At 40.6% G+C, this 22,564-nt stretch overlaps 1 protein-coding gene and 1 long non-coding RNA gene across 8 annotated transcripts in view; one reads left to right on the top strand and one right to left on the bottom strand.

The window, feature by feature from the left end:
- NUP153 (nucleoporin 153) overlaps positions 1-22,564 on the bottom strand; it is a 41,332-nt gene that overhangs the window by 2,605 nt on the left and 16,163 nt on the right. For 2 of the 7 annotated variants that reach the window (XM_083747142.1, XM_083747141.1), the window contains exons 5-20: positions 22,408-22,536; positions 21,016-21,132; positions 20,846-20,881; positions 20,711-20,764; positions 16,995-17,141; positions 16,048-16,097; positions 15,210-15,333; positions 14,054-14,194; positions 12,858-12,950; positions 12,581-12,671; positions 12,087-12,191; positions 10,524-11,144; positions 7,723-7,917; positions 5,807-6,670; positions 2,102-2,485; positions 884-1,159 (exon numbers count right to left, since the gene is read on the bottom strand). In XM_083747142.1, coding sequence (XP_083603268.1) covers positions 884-1,159; positions 2,102-2,485; positions 5,807-6,670; positions 7,723-7,917; positions 10,524-11,144; positions 12,087-12,191; positions 12,581-12,671; positions 12,858-12,950; positions 14,054-14,194; positions 15,210-15,333; positions 16,048-16,097; positions 16,995-17,141; positions 20,711-20,764; positions 20,846-20,881; positions 21,016-21,132; positions 22,408-22,536 — 3,427 coding nt within the window. Of the gene's footprint in view, positions 1-51; positions 1,160-2,101; positions 2,486-3,924; positions 4,388-5,806; positions 6,671-7,722; positions 7,918-10,523; positions 11,145-12,086; positions 12,192-12,580; positions 12,672-12,857; positions 12,951-14,053; positions 14,195-15,209; positions 15,337-16,047; positions 16,098-16,994; positions 17,142-20,710; positions 20,765-20,845; positions 20,882-21,015; positions 21,133-22,407; positions 22,537-22,564 lie in introns of those variants that run through there. The other 5 variants (XM_083747140.1, XM_083747139.1, XR_014566285.1 and 2 more) reach the window with 4 other exon arrangements.
- Positions 18,489-22,522, top strand: LOC310848430. The gene is made up of 4 exons (XR_014566366.1): positions 18,489-18,544; positions 20,764-20,906; positions 21,983-22,101; positions 22,388-22,522. It is a non-coding gene; the product is annotated as an uncharacterized lncRNA (long non-coding RNA).

Here is a 22,564-nt window from a genome sequence, read left to right on the forward strand (position 1 = left end):
GAATGCTTTCTCCCTCTGATAAACTGAAAACTTCTAACTCTTCCCTGACACTTCAGAGGAAAAATATTCCAATAAAGCAGATGTATCATACAAAGCAAATTCTTGGAAAAAAGCAGCTAGATTGGGTAGGCAACCTAAGGCCCAGGGGCCAGATGCGGCCCAATCACCTTCTCAATCCAGCCAGCGGACGGTCTGGGAATCAGCAAGTTTTTACATGAGTAGAATGTGTCGGCTTATTTAAAATGCACCTCTGGGTAATTTGTTGTTGTTTTTTACCAAAATATAGCCCGCCCTACCACATGGTCTGAGGGACGGTGGACCAGCCCACAGCTGAAAAAGGTTGCTGACCCCTGAACTAGATCTTTCAAAATACATTGTGTGTTTTTGACAATAATGTTTATCTGTCTCCACGTAAACATTTTACACTCCTGTGTTCAGTATCCCACTGAGGTGTAATTTATCAATACAAAACAAAAAATTCTGAGCACAGAGTTAAGAGGAACTTATCATTTATAAATTCTATGCCATTTGCACAAAGAATGTCTCTGTGTATAAGGGATTCTCAAACCAAGAAATCACTTGTGCTCCGTGTACAGATGTTTTGACATTTGACTTGACCTTCCTATATTGAGGTAAGCACATATCACTTGAAGCATATCTAGATCATTTTCTGTTCCTAGTATTATATCAATACTACTCAACTTTTCAAATCAGTAGTTAATTTGCAAACAGAATTTGATTCAAGAAGTATTTTAAAGTGGCGCTCATGATAGCATAGATTAGCATGCAAAGACTGAAAAATTAAGATGGAACAACCTAAACATAGCTCTGCCTTAGCAACACCACCAGCCTACAACGCAAGACCTCTAGAGCTTGCACTTACCAGAATTAGGAGCTGTACTAGAGCCAAAACTAGGCGGTTGGGTAGCTTGTTGTCCAAAGACAGGAGGCTGTGTACTGCTTGACACAGAGCCAAAAGCTGGAGGCGCAGGCTGAGCACCAGTAGAAAATAATGAGGAGGAGAGTGATCCAAAGGTTGGAGCAGGGGGCTGGCTGGAGCCTTGACTTTGACCAAATGTTGGTGTTTGACTGGCACCAAATGCAGGACCAGTTGCAGGAGCTGAAGACCCAGAACCAAACACAAACGAAGAGGATGAACCTAGAAAAACAAGTGAGCAGAATAAACTTGAGAACTGCTCTCGGTGGTTAAGAATCTAACTCTTTAGATTCTACTCTGGGGTATATAGGCTTTTGCTTATTTAACAGTTTATTTCAGCTGATCTTTAATGTTAAACTGCCTGAAATGTTCAATAACTCTACCTGCTCTTTTATCTCTGACTACAAGTGGATTTGCATTGCTAATTCCTGCATGTTAGCTGTGAGAAGCATCCCTACCAAAAGTGCATGTGACCATGCCTCAGAGTAAACTCCTACCAAGTTTAAAATGGGTACATACGAAGCTTATCACCAGGTCAATCCACTGCTAGGGATGAAAGCAGTCTCTACTGAACTGCCTAATACTAATGCACATACATGTTGCCACTGTAACACTGCACTCCATTTTTGCAAGAGGAAACAACAATGGTGGCAATAATTGAAGGGAAGGTAGGCCCACTGACAACGGGAAAACAAGGCATCAAGAGACGGCTGAAGGCAAAGGACCAGTAGGAAGACGACTTCCTATATGCAGAGGAAAGCGTTTTGAACATTCACACTGCTACATTAAAACATATTACAGCAGTATTTGATGCACACAGAGCCCATCAATGGAATGTATGTAGCTGGTGTAGCATTGATAGTTACGATTATGAGCTGTGCAATCCCCGGTTCAATGTCAGCTCAGCCAACACCATACTGGGTAGCTTTAGAAAAGCTGGTCTCTCCCCACCCCCCACACTTATATAATGTTCTTCCTAAGTATCATTCAATTTGACCATGAATCTATTGAATTTGTTATGGAACATAACTGCCATAGCACTGATAAGTTTGCCAAGTCAATCTTTTTCAAAGATCTCTGTATGTTGTTCTACAGCCAAGTTTCTGGAAAACAAATCCCTCAATAGATAGCCACAAACCAAATCTCTTCAAGTTCTGAGCATACCTGCAGGACCTGCTGTTGTGGTGGCTGCTGCAAAACTGAAGCCAGTGTTGGCTGCACTGTTAGTGGTGGCTGCTGTACCGAAAAGAAATGGAGCAGGAGCACTTGTATTGGAAGTGGTTGTTGGTGGCTTGCTCTCTTGGGAGAACCCAAAGGACTGGGTTGTACTGGAGTCAGAGGGATTGCCAAAAGCAGAGCTGCTCACAGTGTTGCTGGCCTGTCCAAACAAAAAGCTTGGTGGGGCAGGATTTGAGGAAGAGGTGGTGCTGCTGAACACGCCACTGCCGCCGCCACCAGCACCACCAGCAGTAGCAGCAACACTTTGCACAGCAGTGTTGGAGGAACTAGAGCTCAGGAAGCCAAATGTAGATTTTGATGATCCTGGATCTGAAAGTGAAAGGGATTAACATTATTTTTAGAAAGAAATGAAGATGCAGAGTAAAGCTAGATCACAGAATCTGTGTTGGCTTGTATATCAAAGATCCAGTGCAGGAAACCCACTACTATGACATCTCTGATAGGTAACCACCCAGCCTCTTTTTAAACGTCTCTGATGAAGGAAAGTCCAATAGCAGTTTGTTTCACTGCCAAACAGCTTATATTGTCAGAAATGTTTAGGTGAAATTTAGGTTTTTGCAATTTGCACTTTGTTGGATTAGGGTCTACCCCATGGAGTAACAGAAAACAAATTTGCTCCATCATCTGTGTGATAGCTTTCAAATACAGTGGTACCTCTGGTTACAAACTTAAATTGTTCCAGAGGTCTGTTCTTAACCTGAAACCGTTCTTAACCTGAGATACCACTTCAGCTAATGGGGCCTCCTGCCGCTGCCACCGCGCAATTTCTGTTCTCATCCTGGGGAAAGTTCTTAACTCGAGGTACTACTTCCGGGTTAGCGGAGTCTGTAACCTGAAGTGTTTGTAACCCAAGGTACCGCTGTATTTGAAGATGGCTATCAATATTGCCTCTTAACCATATCTTCCCCTGGGTAAACACAAACATCTCCTTCAACCTTTCCTCATAGGACCTGGTTCCCAAGCCCCTCATCATCTTTGTTGCCCTCCTCTGGACTAACTCAAATTTCAGTAGAATGCAGAGCACTGTGGTGCCCAGAACTGTACATAGCAGATCAGGTGAGTGTTACCAAAATGACAACAGTCTCTGACCTCAGGCTTACTATCTAGAAGTCTAGATAAACACAGATCTCTACATTTATCTTTTAAATTCATTTTGTTAGCTTTGGCTCAGTTCATCATCATCTTGAATCCTGTCTTTTATCCCTTCCTCAACAGTTGTAAAACTAACTGTGGATCTTAACTGGACAACTTCCACTTCTATTCACTGGCTGAGAAGTAGAAAGCTAGATTTTAGATGCCATAAAGGATTTCAGGAATTGTATGTGGAAATGTCCATGAGAAAATTCAACTAAGAATCCTCTGAAAGCTATACCATGTTTTGCACAAATGGCATCACAGTTATGAGACACAATGGCCAGTCATTTTAGGTATGACAACTGCTGTCTAATAAATCATGATTTACTGAACTTAGGACAAGCACTATGCTCAACATGGTTTCTTCTCTAATGAGCCATAACCCAAAACTAAATCACAAACAGTTGCCCATTATATTTGCACCAGGAAATTATGATTTAATTAATTAAAAATAAATGTTAAATAAAGTTAAATAAAAAGCAGAATATCAAACTTGAATTTTCAAAACCTGGTTTGCAGTTGGGAGATGAGGTCACAATTTCTCAGTTCAGATGTTATAGGACATTATTGTGTTAACACCCCCATAAAGAGGATGGGATGTGCAGGCACAGTGCTCCTTCTGATAAACCATAGATAATTTAAACCAATATTGCCTGAAATGGGTCAGCACCATGCTTGTACCAAGGCATAGGACTGCTACACCACGATCTTGCCTCTTCTCTCAATACATTCCTTACATTTACTTGGATTATTTTCTCACATAATTCCCTTGTCTTCAAATCCAGTTTTTCTTCTTAACTCTAAGATCACTAGTCTCTTTCAATAATGGGGACACTTTTACATTCCCTTATTGCAGACTCAATCATTGTAATGTTTTATATTACTGTCTTCCTGCTCCTCCATCTTAAAAATCTTTGTTCTCAATTCTTCTGTTCATTTGATGTTATGCACACTGCTTTGACCATATGATTCCCATGTCCAGTTTCTAATACTGGCTTCCTTTTCCATCTTGCATCTATCATAAGTTGTTATTGAACTTTGTGTCTTCGTTCTCTTGCTCCATGCTACCTCTCTCCCCTTGTAATAAATAATAAAACAGTAATTATAATACCCTGATGTTCTGTGGTTATTTCCCCGATTGTAATTTCCCCCCAGCTCCTATGAAATAATTCATTCATAATTATCCATGTGCAAAGATTGTTACGTACAATTCTTGTTCAATTAATCTATTCATTTTTTCAAAGTATGATTCCTGTTCCATTTTCCTACTCTGAAAGCATTGCTTTCTTTAAGAGCTGTTGTTTAGTATTGGCTATTTGACCAGTAAAAAAAAACCCAACTCAGTGAACTTGATAGTCAAGCATTTAAAGCATTAATTTAGAAAAGCTTTAAGAGATACTGATGCCAAGGACAAAATTTTATTAACTGATGAAAATTAAATCATTAAGTATTGCGAACTGTTATTTTTAGCCAACTATGTTATGCACATTAAATGTGCCAAATGTGTTCAAAAGATTGAAGAGTTCTTCTTGGTTATTTGGGACCCCTAAGGCAGCCCACAATATTTGTCATGGTTTATTTGATATTCACCCTGGAAACTGAAGTACCCACAAATACATTTTTGTTTAATGTTTTATAATCAGCCACTGTAAAGACCTACAGCCTGGTAGTAAGTCATTCAACTGAACAGCATCCCAAACCTAATGGTGACAGCAGTTTCCAAAAGCTCGCAATTAAATGACCTATGCATGATCCTAAGGATTTAAAATCAGAAATGGCTGCTATTCCATAGCAAAAGAACATCTACAATATTCACTTAAAATATCTAAGTGTAAAATAAACTCAGTTTGTCTCTTAATTAGGTTTGCTGACAGAATTCTTAAATAAAATGTTTGTAAGACTCCAATTTAGAAGATCAAATGGTTGTTACAAAGCATCATATTTGTACCCTATCTTACGGGCAGGTTGCCTGAGCTTGCACTGAGCTTTATTGAGAGATTACAGGTCTACAGGAACTATTTGTATGGCTAGTTTCCCACTGAAGGCCTTAAGCCATGGGTAGGCAAACTAAGGCCCAGGGGCCGGATCCAGCCCAAATCGCCTTCTAAATCCAGCCCGCGGACGGTCTGGGAATCAGCGTATTTTTACATGAGTAGAATGTGTAATTTTATTTAAAATGCATCTCTGGGTTATTTGTGGAGCATAGGAATTTGTGTCCCCCCCCCCCAAAAAAAATATAGTCCAGCCCCCTACAAGGTTTGAGGGACAGTGAACCAGCCCCCTGCTGAAAAAAAATGCTGACCCCTGCCTTAAACTATCCAAGGGGGGGGGTATTTGCCTTTTCCAAGAACACTTCACAAACATTTCAAAATAAAACACTTCTGTAGGCTTCATTTATCTCAAGGTCTTTTCATAGTTCAGTTTCTTAAATCACCTGTCAAAAAATATCCGTTTCACAACATGATGGGATAGATTATAAGGAATTTTTGTACCTACCTGCAGTGCTTGCTTGTGCTCCAAACATAAAAGCGGGCTTTGCTTGTTGTTCAGTTTCTTTCTCTGCTGGTTTTGCTAGGCTGAAACTAAATCCAGATTTTGCTGTGCTGTCATCTTTGGTTTGCTCTGCCTTCGCAAATGGAAACATGGGTTGTGCCTTTGATTCTTCATTTTCTGCTTTCTTTCCAAACACTGATGGATAGGAAGGGGCAGCAGTGTCCGGTTTTTCATCTGTCCTTCCCAAAACAAGCTGCGGGGTGGGCACGGATTCTACGTTACCAAAAGTAAAGCCACCTTTTGTTGAAGGGTTTTCATCTTTTTTCTCCTCCACTTTCTTAAAGGAGAAGGGAGTGACTGAAGTTTCCTTTTCCTCTGTATTACCAAATTTGAAACCGCTTATTCCAGTTTTACTCTCAGGTGCAGCTGCAGAGGCTGTGGAACCTGTGCTGAAAGTAAAGCCTCCTCCAGCCGGCTTTCCAAGTCCCTCTTTCTTCTCTTGCTGTCCAAGGTTAGCTATTCCAAACTGAAATGATGTAGAAGGCGTACTTTTAGCCCCAGAGGGAAGTCCAAAGTTGAAACTACTATTGCTCTTGCCATCTTTCACATTGTCCTCCGATTCAGATTCCAAAGGAAAGCTTCCCAGTTTGGACCCTTCTGTTTTTGAGAATTTAAAGCCTCCAGTCACTGTGTTTGTTGATGATCCCAGCTCTGATGTAATACCAAATTTGAATCCTGTTTGCTCTCCAAATTTGAAACTCTTTTCTGCATTTCCCAGTGTCTGAGGAAGCTCTGACGTTGATGACTGAATACCAAATTTGAAGGAAGTAGTAGATGGGACTGTAGAAGCAGCAGCAGTTCCAAAACCTGAAAATAACATAGTACACCAAATGTGTTACAAACCCAACATAACCTTTTTTTAAATAGACCTGCCAAAGAAATTAAAAAATATTTTTATGTATGCGACAACGGCGGCAAGCGTCTTAATAGCACAAGGATGGAAGAATGAGGAAATCCCGACGAAAGAACTATGGCAAGAAAAACTGATAGACTATGCAGAATTGGCAAAGTTGACACACAAACTACGTGACAAGGATAACTGATTTCAAAGATGAAATCCTTTTATGAAATATTTGAAGAAGCAACAAAATGAACTGGACTCTTTGGCAGGTTTTGAATAAACATTCACAAACTCTTTATTGTAATAAATAGATAGATAATTTGAGGATCTTTACAGTTTTATAATATGCAGACAGAAAGATGTCTTGAGAAACCAGAGAAAGGAGCTGAGGGAAGTCTGGGGAGAGGTTGGGTTTTCTGTTTGGGGGGAGGGAAAAAGGAGGGGGTAAAAACAATTTTATTTTAAAAAAAGGAATGGCTAAGCTTAGGCCCAGGACAAATGCTACTCTCTGGACCTCTCTACCTAGTCCTTGGGATTTCCCCAGGCAACATACCCCTTTCTGGCCCTGCCTTGAACCCTTGAGTGATTTTGTCAGCTGGACTGCATCCCTGAAATCAGACAATGCCTTTTGGCTGCCTGGAGGAGAAAGGGTTGGGTGGGCAATTAGACCCAAAGCTTCCTTAATTTGAAAGGGTGAGGGGACCTCTCAGAGTTTAAAGGATTAGGGGATAAATTGGAGGTGTACCCATTGCAGATGTGATCTATATTGACTCCTATGTTTTCTATGAATGTGCATATTGAGATGTACTTTTCAGGTACTTTTATCTGACTTAGCCGAGCAGCTTTGGATCCAACAAGTGACACAACTGCAGAAAACTGATTCTGGGCATGGCTCTCCTTATTTAGAGGTGAAAGCCTGAGTCGTGGGTGGAGGGGGAAATTAAAAAGAAGGAGAAAATTAAGGAGCAGAATACACACACATGATTTTTTTGAGAGAGCAGTTATACTCTTTACATACCTTTGAGTTCAGTCTTGCTGCCTGGTTTTGAACTCTCACAAGCAACACACTTTGTGGCATCTGCTTTGTTTTGTACTAAGCATGTTTCGCAGTCCCAGCTTCCCTCTGGCTTCTTGAATTTGTCTAAGCCTAGAAATCCTCCAGAGAGAGCAGGTAAAGAGGAAGCACTGCTACTCACCACAGGCACTGAACTTCCTAGGTAAGGAAACATAGCATAAAGTAAACCATGAGCAGTTCTGCCCATGTAGACCAAAAACATAAAGCGGAAAATACCTATTTGAAACTTGCAAGAGAAACTTAGAAACTGAGTTATCCGAACTGCAATAATTGCCCTTGCTATGTTAAACCATCTAAATTAAAATGATATATACTCCTAGAATTTAGCAATTTTTTCTGCTCTGTCCTAGCAAGTGCTATTTGTGTATTCTTCATCTGAAGCAACAATTAAAGTTGCCCATACTTTTTAATTGTTAGGTATTCCAGTTTATGACATTTTCTATGTCTATATTTTATGGGGAAATGGGTGATATTTTCTTCAACGTCTTCATAAGAGATCTCAGGTGAGGTTGAAAGAGAAAAATATCTGTAAACCAACTAGAGTATTTTGAAATCACCAGAACCATAATTTTAACAAGGGAAATTATCTTCTTAAATTCAGTACTATAGTAATTAATATGCCAGTGACAACCTCATGAACTTTAACTATTCAGGGTAACATGCAAAATAGTTTCAGAAAGCTATAAAATTCCATTTATTTCATGAATAACTGGGAGAAAATTGCTGTTCTTATATTTTCTTTCCATTTTAAGGGCACAATATAAAAATCTGCATTGTTTTACCATCAAAATAAAATCCAGGTAGGAAAGGTAATAAAAGGTAACTGCCTTGTCCTTCAGTTTGGGCTTCTAAGAGATCAGACTTAATCAGAGTGAAACTAAAGTTCATAAGAGCCTATCTAGTTTGCTACATGAGTACAGAATTTCAGGTTAGGGTGACGTCTTAGTCTTAGTGTCAAGTTTATTTCTTGAAGTCACATGGATGAATGAACTATCAGTTATAAAAATACAGAAAGGAACAGTGAAAAACAGTATGTGCTCTTTTCAGAACCCCTCCACTTTACTTCAAACAAAAGGTATTACTACATTATATAGTAGCAAAACTTTGATATTGCCCAAAGGTGTCAATAGGCTGAGACACTATTTATAACTGCTGACCACCATGTTAGCTTAGTTACCATACCACATAGTGACAAAAATAAGGGTTGAGAACAGGGACTTAAACTATAAATAGGTAAAATGGGGGTAATATCCAACTAAGTTCTACTCAGTGTAGACCTAGTAGGTGTAACTGAGCAATGCACTATTAAAAATGTTCTGTTTGTGCCAGTGGCGTAGCGTGGGGGGTGCAGGGGGGGCCGGGCGCAACATCTGGTGGTTAGGGTTAGGGGGCGCAAATCCACGGGCTAGGGGGCGCAAATTACTTGCCTTGCCCCGGGTGCTGACAACCCACGCTACGCCACTGGTTTGTGCAAGTGTTGCAGCTTGCCAAATGGAATAATTACCCCTGCCATGCTGTCCTGGGGGGGGGGGTGTCTCCTGAAACACGAACCCAAGCCAATTTCATGGACATGAGGCGAGGGGCCCTGTTGTGAAAGCTGAAGTCGTTGTGCAGGGCTTCTGCTGACAGGGTACATTAGGTGAATCCCACCCACTGAAATTAATTAACCTAAGTTAGTCATGCCCCCTAACTTCAATGGATCTACTGCTGAAGGAATGGGTTTCCCAAACCCAAAACTGACTGTGCAGGCAGTTTGAAATAGGAACCAAAATCCCTATTTTTCCTTAGCTAAAATCTATTAACTTGAGCTCTGAGTCAATGTATAAACAAAAACCCGGCTGTATAGACAAGTGCTCCGAGCCCTCTCCTTTATCAGTTTGTGACGGCAAGGATGGCCTTGACTGTACCAGTAGAACAGGGAAGACACGTCTGTGCCTTATCTTACGTACTGACCACAAAGACGCACAGACCTAGTCCGGGAACAGCGCCAGAGTGTGTTCTTGGAGTTGGTGACCTCTTGCTCCAAGATAAGAGTATAGGAACAGGAATATCTTTTTATGGTCAGAAGTACAGGAAGGAAAACCCTTTTATGGTTAAGAGTGCCGGAGCAGGGACATCTGTGATGTCAACCTGTGTGTACAAGTTGATGTGGCTGGATTCCTGGGGAACGGGGGAGAGGGTGCCTGAAGGATATATATACTGCATGAAATCTCTCATTTCCTTGGACTTGCTGTGGACTGACCACGCAAGTGCCTTCTGCTATCCGGAGAGCAGGAGTAAAGAACTCTTTCTCTGACCCAACCCTTGGTGTCATTTAACTTCTTTCCTCCTGTCCGGGAGCAACACAGAGCCCACCAATTGGTAGATAAGGCTACACTGCAAGTGGGACTAGCACTCAAATACAGGTGGTGACCATTTTAGGTGCGTCCGAATGGTATGCACTCACAGACACGTGGGTCCTTTTGGATACAAAATGAAGGTGGGGCACGCTCCGCTGGTGAGCGCAGGAGCCAGGAACGGAACCCACGCATGAAATGTTAGTTTGTACTTCCTGTATGTTCTTACATATTAAAACTCCAGTAAATATTCAGTGGTGCCCTCTATTGTTTTCTTCTCAACATAGGGTTCTTCACACAGCACAATGCCTGTTTCCTCAAAACTAAGTTCCATGCCGTAATAAAGATGTTTAGGATTATAGCTGGGTATGTCCCACCCTAATCAATGACCAAATACGGCAAACTCACCTGGTTTGTCCGACTGACAGGCAACACATTTGCTATCCTCTGCCTTATTTGACACTAAGCACACAGAACATTCCCAAGCATCTTTTGGCTTCTTGAATTTGTCTCCAAATCCAAAACTGACTGTGAGATCAGTAGAGCCAGAAGAGGAAGTCACTGTTGTTACATTGTCTGTGACTGCAGGAAACACAAAGGCTGGTTTTACTCCTGTCCCAGGTTTTGGTGTCTCACATGCCACACATTTTGTAGCCTCCGGTTTGTTCTGGACCAAGCAAGTATCACAGTCCCAAGTTCCAGCTGGTGCCTTAAACTTGTCTCCAAAGCCCTGTGTCCCCTTTGTAGAATGAGCTGCTTTCAAGGCTGAGTTAAACTGAGTACCAGTCTGCTTAGTACCATCTGACATCGGCACTTTAGCGGCTTGGCAGGCTACACATTTGGTATCTGCCAGCTTGTTTTGCACAAGACACGTATCGCACTGCCAATGGGCTGACCCTTGTTTCAAAGCATCTCCAAGTCCTGAAACAGTTCCGGAGAAAGTACTTATTGCAGGCCTTGTATAAACTACTGTGCTTGCTGTAACAGGTGGCGCGGCTGCGGATGAGTATGTGGTTGAAGATGCAAAGCCTAAGAAAGAGAAAAGGAAATAGTCTGAGTTCCTAACAAAGACTCTACTTTTACAGGAAAGCCAAGCAAACGATTTTAAAACAGAAGATTCATTGATGAACCATACTGCGCAAATGGTTATGCAGGCACAGAAATAGCTGGGTAAGAAGAATGGCTATCATAGTATGGTAAAGATCACTGCACATAACATGAAACCCTTACACAAATATGTATACATATTGTTGGCACTTGCAGTCTCTTTTCCAACCAAATTATTGAACAAAACAGAAATTTATACCAAAAACTGAGTTTGAAACCTTTGTAATTAATACCAAACCAATGAAAGGTCCACATTCTAAAATTTATGTTATCCAGATTTATCTTGAGTCTAGCAATGAGAAATGTAGGTAACAATGGAAATTGATTTGAAATTCCCTATTCCTAAAGGAAGCTGGCAATATATTTGAAAGTTGGAGACAATACTCTCTTCTCAATGTGGCTATTCCTTTTTTCAAAAATTGGCGTTATTGGTATTATATATGAGACTGGATTAAGAAAATATATAGAGGGCCAGATTTAACTGCCTGATCCTGCTAGCAGAAGCCCATACAACTACTTCCATCAAAGCAATGAGGCTTTCTGCCTCCTCTCCCCCTCCCCCCCATTTGGCTCTGAGAACCTGCCCCCCCCCCACCAGAGGAAGGAGAGGGGAAATCATTCCTAAGGGCAAGCAGAAATGCTGGCACTGATAGAACGCTTATTACACTGCAACATTCCTACAACTGTTTTCTTTAAAGTGCCATATAAATCATAGAATCATAGAACTGTAGAGTTGGAAGTGACCCTGAGGGTTATCTAGTCCAACTCCCTGCAATGTCAAGACTCAAAACCAAGGCCCTAAGATTACGGGTCTCATTGTCAGTTATCACTTAACACTAAATGAAATCTCATCAACCGACTCACCAGGACTCTTTAAAATATCCAGCACACTTCCTTCTTTCAGGATTTTTGCAGGCTTAAAGGGACCATCATACTCATGATCTCTCTTACTGCTGATGCTATTGACTGCTGCAGGTGTGAAGAAAATAATAGGTGAAGAACCTTTTGCAAGGTTCATGGCTCGGCCCCTGTTGTGTGTACTTATGAGGATCCACCAACACACATACAAACACACACCTGTCTACACAGAACCCATCTTAAAAATTTCCATAAGGTAGCTTACTGGATGAAGCACAAACAACTTGCTGTCCATAGAAGGTAAATGATATATTTCATTGGAAGTCAGACACATATGCTTGGATAAGGTTCTATTTAAACTGGATTGTACTCAGAATGGAGGCCGGGAATACATTTGCTTCTGATGTCACAAAGAATATAAAGTTTTAAAAGCCTAACCAAAATTCAATCTTAATTCCCTGCCTGGAGAAAATGTTTGCATTAAATGCCAACTTCATTACCTGCATTACTCTGAGTCAATACTGGGGTATCCTTCGATCCTGAAGGATCAGATGATTTTGCAACAGGAACACTAAATTTGAATGCACCAGCCTGGCAGGAGATAAAATTCAGAAGTCAAAAGAAAACAACAGCCTAGTTTACATAGGCTCATAAATGTGAACTGCGGATTTCTGGTTCCTAACATTGAATTTCCAAGGTGAGTATTAAACATATTTTTATCTCTATCATTCCTGTCTTTCTTCTGTCACAAGTTTTACTTATGCATTTTTTACTTACAGACACTGACGGCAGCACTTCTGCTTCTGTCGATTTTACAATTGGAGATGAAAATCTGTACACAGGACTGCTAGCATTACTGGCTGGTTGCACCTAATTATTTAAAAGAAATGCATTTTAATAGCTTGAATGAAGTGAATTACAAGTCACTGGTTAATAATGCAAAAACAAATGCGCTCAAATTAGGAAGGTGACTTTTGGCATGGATCCAAAGCAACCCATTCCGTTTCTCAAACAGCAGCTGTCCTTTTCTCTGCCTATACACTATACAACATATGACAAGATGTTTAGAAGACTGAGGAGAGTTTCAAAAGCAGTTTGTAATAAGACACAGCAATTGTGTGAATGTTTATAGCAGTAGGGCCACATCCACAGCATACCCTGAAAGCACTCTTTCTTACACTACTTTAATGGTCATGGCTTCCCCCAATAAATCCTGGGAACTGCAGTTTGCAAAGATTGCAGAGACCTGGTAGGAAACCCTTAACAAACAACCGCTTCTGGGATTATTTTGGGGACATGGCTGTTGTTGACAATACCCATTCTGTTTCTGAGCTCCCAACTTCTTAGCTCTTGTAACTGCCAAAGGGGAAAAACCTACAAAGAGCACTGAAGCCTTATCTCCATAAAGCCTGCTGCGTAAACCTTTGACAAACTGTTGCACTGAACAAGGCCACCCCCATAAAGAGCTTGCTATGCAGCAGCTCAGAGTAGCTGACACAAGCATAAAAAGCCAGTTTTTTTAAGAAAAAGAAAAAACATTTGCCTTGATATCACCAATATGGCAACCATGTTACTATCAACAATCACTTATCATGAACCATTACCACAGGGGTGCTACAAAGCCCAAAGCACGAACTGCCTTGGGACAATTTTTTTACAGATCGCACGCCAGTGAAGGGCTGGGACCAGAAACAAAAGTGGGTGAAGCAACCAATGCAACTCTTACATCCTAGCCATGCAGAAGTCAGAGGCACCCTCTCTCCATCCAGGCAAGCAGCATTCTCACAGTTCAAGGATACATTCCAGACAGACAGAAACACTCAGGGTGGGCAAAGAAAGGGCCAGTGAAGGGTGGGGCTGTCCTTTAAAGGATTCTCAAATAGCACATGGCTGAAAATTAAAGTCAGGTGAGTAGACAAAGGGTTGGGGTGAATCTACAGGAGAGAACAAACCTTGATTCAGGCACAAATTACCTTTTTAGCCACTGATTGTGCAGAACTGACAGGCGTAGATGAGACAGTAGTACTGCTAGCAAGCAGGCCAAAGCTGAAGTTTGGCAAAGATGATGTACTGATGGGCAAAGATATTTCTGGTAGCACTGGCATATCAATTTCCTAGAATGGAACAATGATGCAATTATTTTCCAAGTTCCACTGAAACCTACATTTTAGTTCTACTCAGCCTATTTCGGCAGGACAAATTAAAGGAACCCAACAAGTAATGAAACTGTTGTTGACCTTATCAATGAAATCCTAAAGAACTAAAAAAACAAAACAAAAAAACACCTCACCAAAAGTACATACAGGGTAAATAAAAGCACCACAATAACTGAAATTTGGGGTGATACAGGATTTGACTGTTTTATAGCTCATGTGCCCTCCTATACCTGCAGACAGAGCCTTCCTCAGCAATAGCTAAAGCAATATACCATGAATTGTACCTATGTCTCAAAACATGGGAAACCCGGCCAGATGCGTGGAGTATAATTATTATTATTTATAAAAACCTAGTGAGCTACAACTTTCTGCTGCTGTAATTTGGTGCTGATTAGTGCTATACACAGCCACACCCAGCCACCTTGCAGAGCGTGCCTATATCATTAGAATATTTCCCCTCCTCTTCCATTCCTAAATTGGAGTATGAACCCTGCATATAAATCCTATACTCTGCTACAAAGCAGAGCATAGGCTTGGAAAGCTGTCTAAATCTAATGGACAGTATTCTACTAGCGAGTCCTGTCAGTACAAGAATTCCCACTTGTGCAATAGAACTTTCACCCCTCCTCATCCTCCACAAATCTGCTCCAGAAGGTTGGGAGAAGTCGTGGAATAGCTTTAGGGGTGCACAGGAGGAAGGTATTCCATTGCACATAGAAAAATCCTTGGGCTGCTGAACATTTGCCCTATGTTGGATTCCATCCAATGACTAAAATACTAAGTTTGTCCATTCAATCAGGCTGTGAATAAACAGCTTTGAAGCTCCAAACTACTCCATAAATTTCATTCATGCATACACATTGTTACTGTTCTCTCTCTCTCTCTTCTCTTCTCTCTCTCTCTCTCTCTCTCTCTCTCTCTCTCACTCTCACACACACACACACACACAGTGTAGTTGAACAAATAATCTTACCTCTTCTTGTGCAGGTTTTGATACATAGTGGACACCTCTTTCCCTTCTCATTTTGCCGCCACCAACTCCTACTGAAGGAGGAAGCCCATTGGTTGCAGAGGAACTGAACCTGGGGTTTGTGACACTGCTGAAAGAGAATCAAATATATGTTATATAGCTTTTCGGGGTCCTACAAACAAAGCAGCAACAAAGGATGTATATGCAAACTGATAATAGTGATATATCAATATATATTGGGGGGAGGGGATAAGCGACGCTGCCCAAAATGGCAAAGTGGCAAAAGTTAGCAAGCGGGGAAAACGAATGCAAAAAACTGGGGGGAGGGGGATTACAGCTGACTTGCTGAGCTGAGCTTAAAGGACCAGGGAGGAAGAAAGCAGATGCGATATCAGCAGCTAGCACATTCACATTAACCCATGGTTTGGCACAGCGTTAAATGTGAACTTCTGTTTCCTAAGTAAAAACAGAGAAGAGTCTTGCGGCATTTGAAACACTTACAGCACTTCTTGCATTTCCTTTTCCTCTGACCTCAGAGCCTTCAAATCCATGCCCTAGTGTGTATATAAACTTGAAGAATTGTATTGCGAATGAAGTGGATTCTAATCCATGCCATACTAGCACTGTAGTCTTCAAGGTGCCACAAGACTCTTTACTGTTTTTGAAACACAAAACTAACACAGCAACCCCTTTGGAAACTTTTTACATAAACGTATCTCTGTTATTATGCCTATTATTTAATTGTCTGCTTTGCATAAGGGACAAATGAACAGGGTACTAATGAAAAACCCATAAGAGCAATTATAATATGTCTTTTAGATTTAGGATATACATCACATACCTTTCTGGTGATTCTATCTTCTCTGCTGCCAGATTTTTCTCTTGTACTCCCTGTAAAGGATAAAAAAAATACTTTAGGTTTTAATTCTTTTTTTCTGATTCGCTATTCCTAAAAAAAAGAGAGACTAAACGTTGGTGCATGTAACAGGAAGCCACTGATCCTTGTTTACGCAAATGCCTTTCTCATGTACACTTAAGCTTTATATGGCTTTTTGCAGAAGTACTCCTTTACTGCCCCCTGCTGCCTGAAGTTATAGAGCACTGGCTTATACGTTTTCAGTTTCCATAAAATAATTCTGAACATTTCTGTGTATACCCCCCAAAACCAAACCCTATTACTAAGCACTGTTCAACCTCAGGTGTAAATTTTATCCTGGAGGTTAATTCTGCTCCATTAATTCTGCAAGTTGAGTTTATCGTGATGCAGAAGTCTTCTTGTATAGTGCAAAGCTGCAACACTGGATTCTAGTTTGTAAGTAAAGTAAAGTAAAGTATAATAATAATAATAATAATAATAATAATAATAATAGGCTACTGGGGTTCTTTGGACTACTGCGATTATTTAGTTTTGAGCATAGTATTTCACCTATTCATCTCTCCCACTTTCTCCTCTAGGGCTTCCTGATAGCCCAATGAGGAATTTCAAGATAACATTGTGGCCTAGAAGCTTCTGTGTTAGACTGTGTGTTTGGAATGAGATACCAATAAAATGTCCCATCCCCCCCATGTTGAACTAGATTAATTGTGAAATCAATTATTAACTTTTTATCCGGCTACAACTTTTAAAGGGATCCACTGGAATCCTAGTTATCAGACTGATACTGTCATAAGGAAGTGTGTGCGTGTTTAAACTGTAAAGCAGCCACTGGGTTGCCCAATCAGATCAGGGTGTGATGGTATTGGGGAAGAGGGAGCTTGTGGTTAAAGATGGTGTACAGTCATACATACCTTATGGTTCATCTCTATTCTCTGTCGAATCTTGCCTGATTCAGTAGCAGATGGTAGAGATGGTTTAAAATATTGTGAACGACTCATTGACAGTGGAACGGTCTTCGGAGTCACAAGCTTCTGGACTGGAGGATAATGGGATTCAGCCTTTAAATGAAACAGTGTTGAGTTAATCAAAACCAATTTGAATAAAGCTGGGCAATGCTATGTATGTATGTACACCCCCATATCTGTACATGAAAGGTGGCTATGCACATGTTTCAATGGTCTTGAACAAATACAAATGTATCCCTTATTACCAATTTTATTTAAAAACAAATTATGGTTACCTAAGACTCATGAAATGTTCCCATTTAGTTGGGGAGCTGCTAGGAAATTTCCGCAAACCTTGCCATCAAGAGGTTAACTGTCAGACCTGAACTGAGATGTCTGGCAAGGAAATTAAGAGAGTTCCAGAATTTTCTTTTGCAGAGATAAGCTACATGCATGGCTTTTTTGTGACAGTACTCACTAGTAAAGTGTCGGCACCTTTTTTTCTTTTTTGCTGTAATGTCAGCCATGTTGTGCTGACACTCATGGATGACACTGTTATCAATATACGAGTACTAGCTCCTCTATTTTTATTTTATTTTTACTAAGTAAAGCCCTGCCTTTGTGTATCCCTTTCGCCCTAAAACTGTGGGAAAGGAAGTCTTCAAAGCCATACTGGTGAAATGGATCAATACCTGAATTCCTGTTTTACAAAGTGTCTACTTCTATGCCTGGGAGCAGATAGTGTCTCAGGTCTCCCACCGTGGAACGGATACAGCTTTTAATACAGTGAATGTATTTTTACTGTAGGGAAAGAGAATACTGCACTTCCTGTGTTAAGTTCCTAATCTGCATGAAGGGTTTCCTCCCCACCCTGGATAAGTGTTTCTTACTGCTAGAGGGAGTTGTGGGAGTAGTCTCAGGCTGTAAGGAAGGTTTCTCAAACTTGGGTCCCCACTGGGGATGAAGGGAGCTGTTTTCCAACAACAGCTGGGGACCTACTTTTGAAAAACCCTGCTGTAAGGGTCTTAGTCAGTCCTAATTGGGCAAGAGGATACCCATGTTTGATCTTGCATCTTTGTTGTCAATGGCTGCTGTCCCTTTACACTATTACCTCTGGTTACATACTTAATTCGTTCTGAAGGGCCGTTCTTAACCTGAAGCACCACTTTAGCTAATGGGGCCTCCTGCTGCCGCTGCACAATTTCTGATCTCATCCTGAAACAAAGTTCTTAACCCGAGGTACTATTTCTGGGTTAGCGGAGTCTGTAACCTGAAGCGTATGTAACCCGAGGTACCATTATATTAATCAGGAGCATTCAAGCATCTCTGGAGTTATTCCCTGCTTGCTGTGTCTGACTGGAGAAAGCTCTCTTCTACACAGGATGGCAGTTAAACATCTGATTTGCATAGCCCTGTCTGTTGGGAGTGAGTGGGCGGAACTATCTTTTCAAAGGTAAGTAAGTTCCTTTTCTACAGGAGATGGATGTCATCACAAGTCCAACACTCTGCTTTCAGATGTACTGGTTTTAGACAACATTTTAAGAAGATTTTTAAAATCCTGGCATTCTACTAATATCTCTTCTGCACATTTTGATTGGTGCAAGGAGTGGGTCATGTGCACCAATTAGGTTAGGTCTATAGGGGAATCTGATACCAGGTGCTGACAAACTAACATCATCATGGTCAACTTTTGTAATTCTATGGACTTTCCACATGAAATAGAGCCTAATGGGAGTGTGCAGGTGTGAAAGGGTGTTGTATGCAGACACCAGGCTGGATGCAAAGGTCCCTTTTCATAGACTGAAGTGCCTTGGACCAGCTGTTCTACTAATGGAAGGGGGAAATTCCCTCCAGTGCCACTTTCCCTTCTGCTAATGTCAGTAGCCTTTCCAACACTGTTTTGCAAGGTCCCCCCAACCGTCAGGGGGAAGGAAAATCCAGGACCCTTTTGTGATTTTTCTAGCACATCCCATCACCATTATATTTATAAACCAAGCCTGTGGTTCTTAAAGGGTGTGGCACACCATACTGGTGGGGCAGAAGAGGATGGCAAGTGTGGAGAGAAGATTCAAGGACGATCAAAGAAACACTTAAAACATTTCAGTGTAGTATATAGGATAGTATCAAAATGTATTTTTCTACTTTGCATAATATGGATAGATTTCTTTTCAAGATGAGAGCAAGAGCATAAAGTGATACTGAAGACAATCCTTGTTGTGTATTTTATTCTGAAAGTGTGGCCCAGTGAAAAAAAGTTTGAGAACCACTGAACTAGACAAATGACTACTATCTAGTATTAATCCAACATTGTAGTGTTGTATTCAGAAAATAGCAAAACGAGTCCAAATTTTTTGCTTATCTTTACAAGTAGTAATGATCTCTCCCCCTGCCCTCTACAATAAAACTGGTTTGCATCTAAATATTATTTGTTCAGAAATAGTGACAAAAATTTTGAATTTTAAAGGCTATTTTGATAGAAGTAGGCCCTGAAAGTAATGTGCAACTTCCAAATGATGTTCACCATAAAAACTCTGTATCAATGTTTGAACAATTCAAGGCATTAAAAATAAGTTATAATTATCTGATTAATGCAGATAAGTTCCAGATTGAAGACCCAGGTCTTTAGAATACTAACTGTACAGACATCTGTAACTGTTTTACTCAAGAAATTAAGTGGACTGTTGACAGCCCACTCACTTCGGTGGCAAATCACCAGCAAACCTTTCTTGGCCAAGAATTACTGCTGCCAACCATTTACTACAGTATGAATAGACAATTCCTCTTTTTTTCACTTAATGACAGCTGGGTACAGAGTTTTCTTTCTGACATCTCTAGTTTGCCTGTTAGCTAGTGTTCCATGTTTCTGCACAAGTGTGAGTCAACAACCTGCAAATTTAAGCTGAAAGAGTGCTTGCTTATACTTGGCCAGTCCTGCAAATAAATGATTTTTTAAAAACTGACTTCATTAGGTTCTACCCACTACTCACAAAGAGATACCGTTTCCTAAAGTCTGTTACACTTAGAGTAGGGCCTCCAAAATGGTATTTCCCCCACAATGATATCTTCAACAACTCTCATTGAGGACAGAAGATCTAGCAAACCATGTGAAAGTTTTGTCTTATTCCGCTAACTTTAACCTTACATAGGGCACCTCTAGCATGTAAACATAAGCCTCTTGTTTTCTCCTTGTTGCACATTTTAGTCTGGATGACACAAAGAGATAAAGAATTACCTGACGTTCAGAAGACATCTTAAGGCAGCCCTGTTCAGGGAAGTTTTTAATATGTAATGCTGTACTGTTTTTAACACTGATTGGGAGCCGCCCAGAGTGGCTGGGGAAACTCAGCCAGATGGGCGGGGTATAAATAATAAATTATTATTATTATTATTATTATTAAACAGATCTGATAGGTATATTAAAGACAGAAGATACAGATGTAGTGCAAGTTATGAATTTATTCATTGACTACAACACTGGTTTTATAAAAGCTTAATTTAGCATTCCACTAACATTTGCTCTAGGTTCCAAATTTCAAAACCAAGTAAATGGATTTTTTTAAAACACAAGTAGGCAAATACCAGCAGCTATCTATAGGCAATTTCATGTCTGCTGCATATCAAACATGAAATATAAAACAGTTCTACACCACTTAGAAGCAACTAAGACATGGAAGTTAACTTACCCTTTTCCTTGGTGAATGGAAGTCAGTGATATTCTGCATACTTCTTTCCGCAGGCTGGAAAACAAAACACCCAAATTAACAAGCCTGATTAAAACAACAACTCCGTGCATTAAAAAAGTTTGAAGACTAACTTACAGATGAAAATGAAGAAGATGGGATTCTTTTAGCATCCTGTTGGAAAAACAACAACACTGAAGTAAGTTAAACTATATGTATTCAAAGCAAGAGTTTGTCTAATGCAATACAGGATTAGAAAGCTTCATGTTATGTACTGAATAAATAATTTTTCAAAGAGAGAAATTTACCGCTATTGGGCTTGACATCTTCTCCAGAGACTGCAGGATGCGCCGTGCAGTAGAACTTGTCACTCCGTAAGATTGTGCATTCACTTGCTTGGCTTTCATCTGCCTTCTTACTGGTGTCTTAAAAAACAAGATTATGGATGTTACATTGTGTGATTTGAAGCTTTGGGTCTACACACTATTACAGTCAGTTATCATATTGATCTCCAAAGGTCTAGAAGGGATTTGGAGAGAAAGAACTCAAATATACTCAATGTGGCCCAGGTAGCCTAGTAAGAGTATTTTCTGTAGGCCTCATACATATTAATATCCATCATATATACATTATCAGTGAACATGGACTTCAGGTGTTTCAGAGGGAACAGATGACAGGTTCTTGCCCACAAAAAGTTTACAACTTAAATTATAGTTGTTATGCCCTCACACACTGCAAATTCAAGTTTCACCATGACACGTTCTTGCAAATTCAGCAACTAACCTGTTTGGACATTTGCAAGTCATGCTAAGCCACATTTTACCACTGCTCTGGTTCACATGTAACACTAAACCAGGCTTCCTCAACCTCGGCCCTCCAGATGTTTTGAGACTACAATTCCCATCATCCCTGACCACGGGTCCTGCTAGCTAGGGATCATGGGAGTTGTAGGCCAAAAACATCTGGAGGGCCAAGGTTGAGGAAGCCTGCACTAAACCCAGTTTAAGATTATGTGCATGGGCTAGAATGAACAAAGTTTCAGGCTCACAAACTCCATCCTTCCCTCTTCTCCTCCTGCTTGGCTACAAGAAAGGTCGTTGCTAAAGTTTATGTTTCATTGCGCAAAATCATTTCACATATGATGAAAACAAGTGGCTTAGGTACACAAGGCAGCTTCGAAGACCATGGTTTAACAATGACTTGTTTAGAAACTGAATAGTTATTTTAAGCCATGATCCCTTCCAAAATGGCATTCCCGCCTTTTCTCTTTTACAGTACACAGAGCTGCCGGCAAGAGTGACCTGCAGTGAGGCTGGTGGTAAGTTGAACTGGCAAGCAGATTGCCCTGCCCACCAGGTGTACCCTCTAAAGAGTGAATTTCTGCCAGTGGAAAGGTGGGTGGTGAAAACACAGAGTTTCTGGCTTGACAGTTCCCCACTCCTCTCCCCCAGCACGGCCACAAGGAGACAGCACTCATTTCTGTTTTTTAAGTAGCCATAATTTAACGTCACGTATGAACCAGAACAGCCTGAGATTCATTTGTATTCCAGAGCTGCATCACTAAAGTTATTGTTACCAAAACAATGAAATACTTGTATGAATATACTATGGAAAGTACAAAGTGAAAAGCTCTATCAGAATTATTAATAGAAGTAGCTTCTTCTTTCACATCCTCCATAGATCACCAGCATTTCTGTTACCTGATAAGGAGTAATCCGTGCTTTAGACTGCCTTGCTGCTGCAGCTGCACCACCGTACATGGTTTTTCCAGGATAAAATGGAGAATTCCCAAGCTGGCTTGTCTTAAAAGCTGATGCATTACCAAGTGACTGCAAACACATATTGATATCTAATTAG

The sequence above is a fragment of the Podarcis gaigeae genome (assembly GCF_964106915.1).
Source record: "Podarcis gaigeae genome assembly, chromosome: 7".
Classification (NCBI taxonomy): Eukaryota; Metazoa; Chordata; class Lepidosauria; order Squamata; family Lacertidae; genus Podarcis; species Podarcis gaigeae.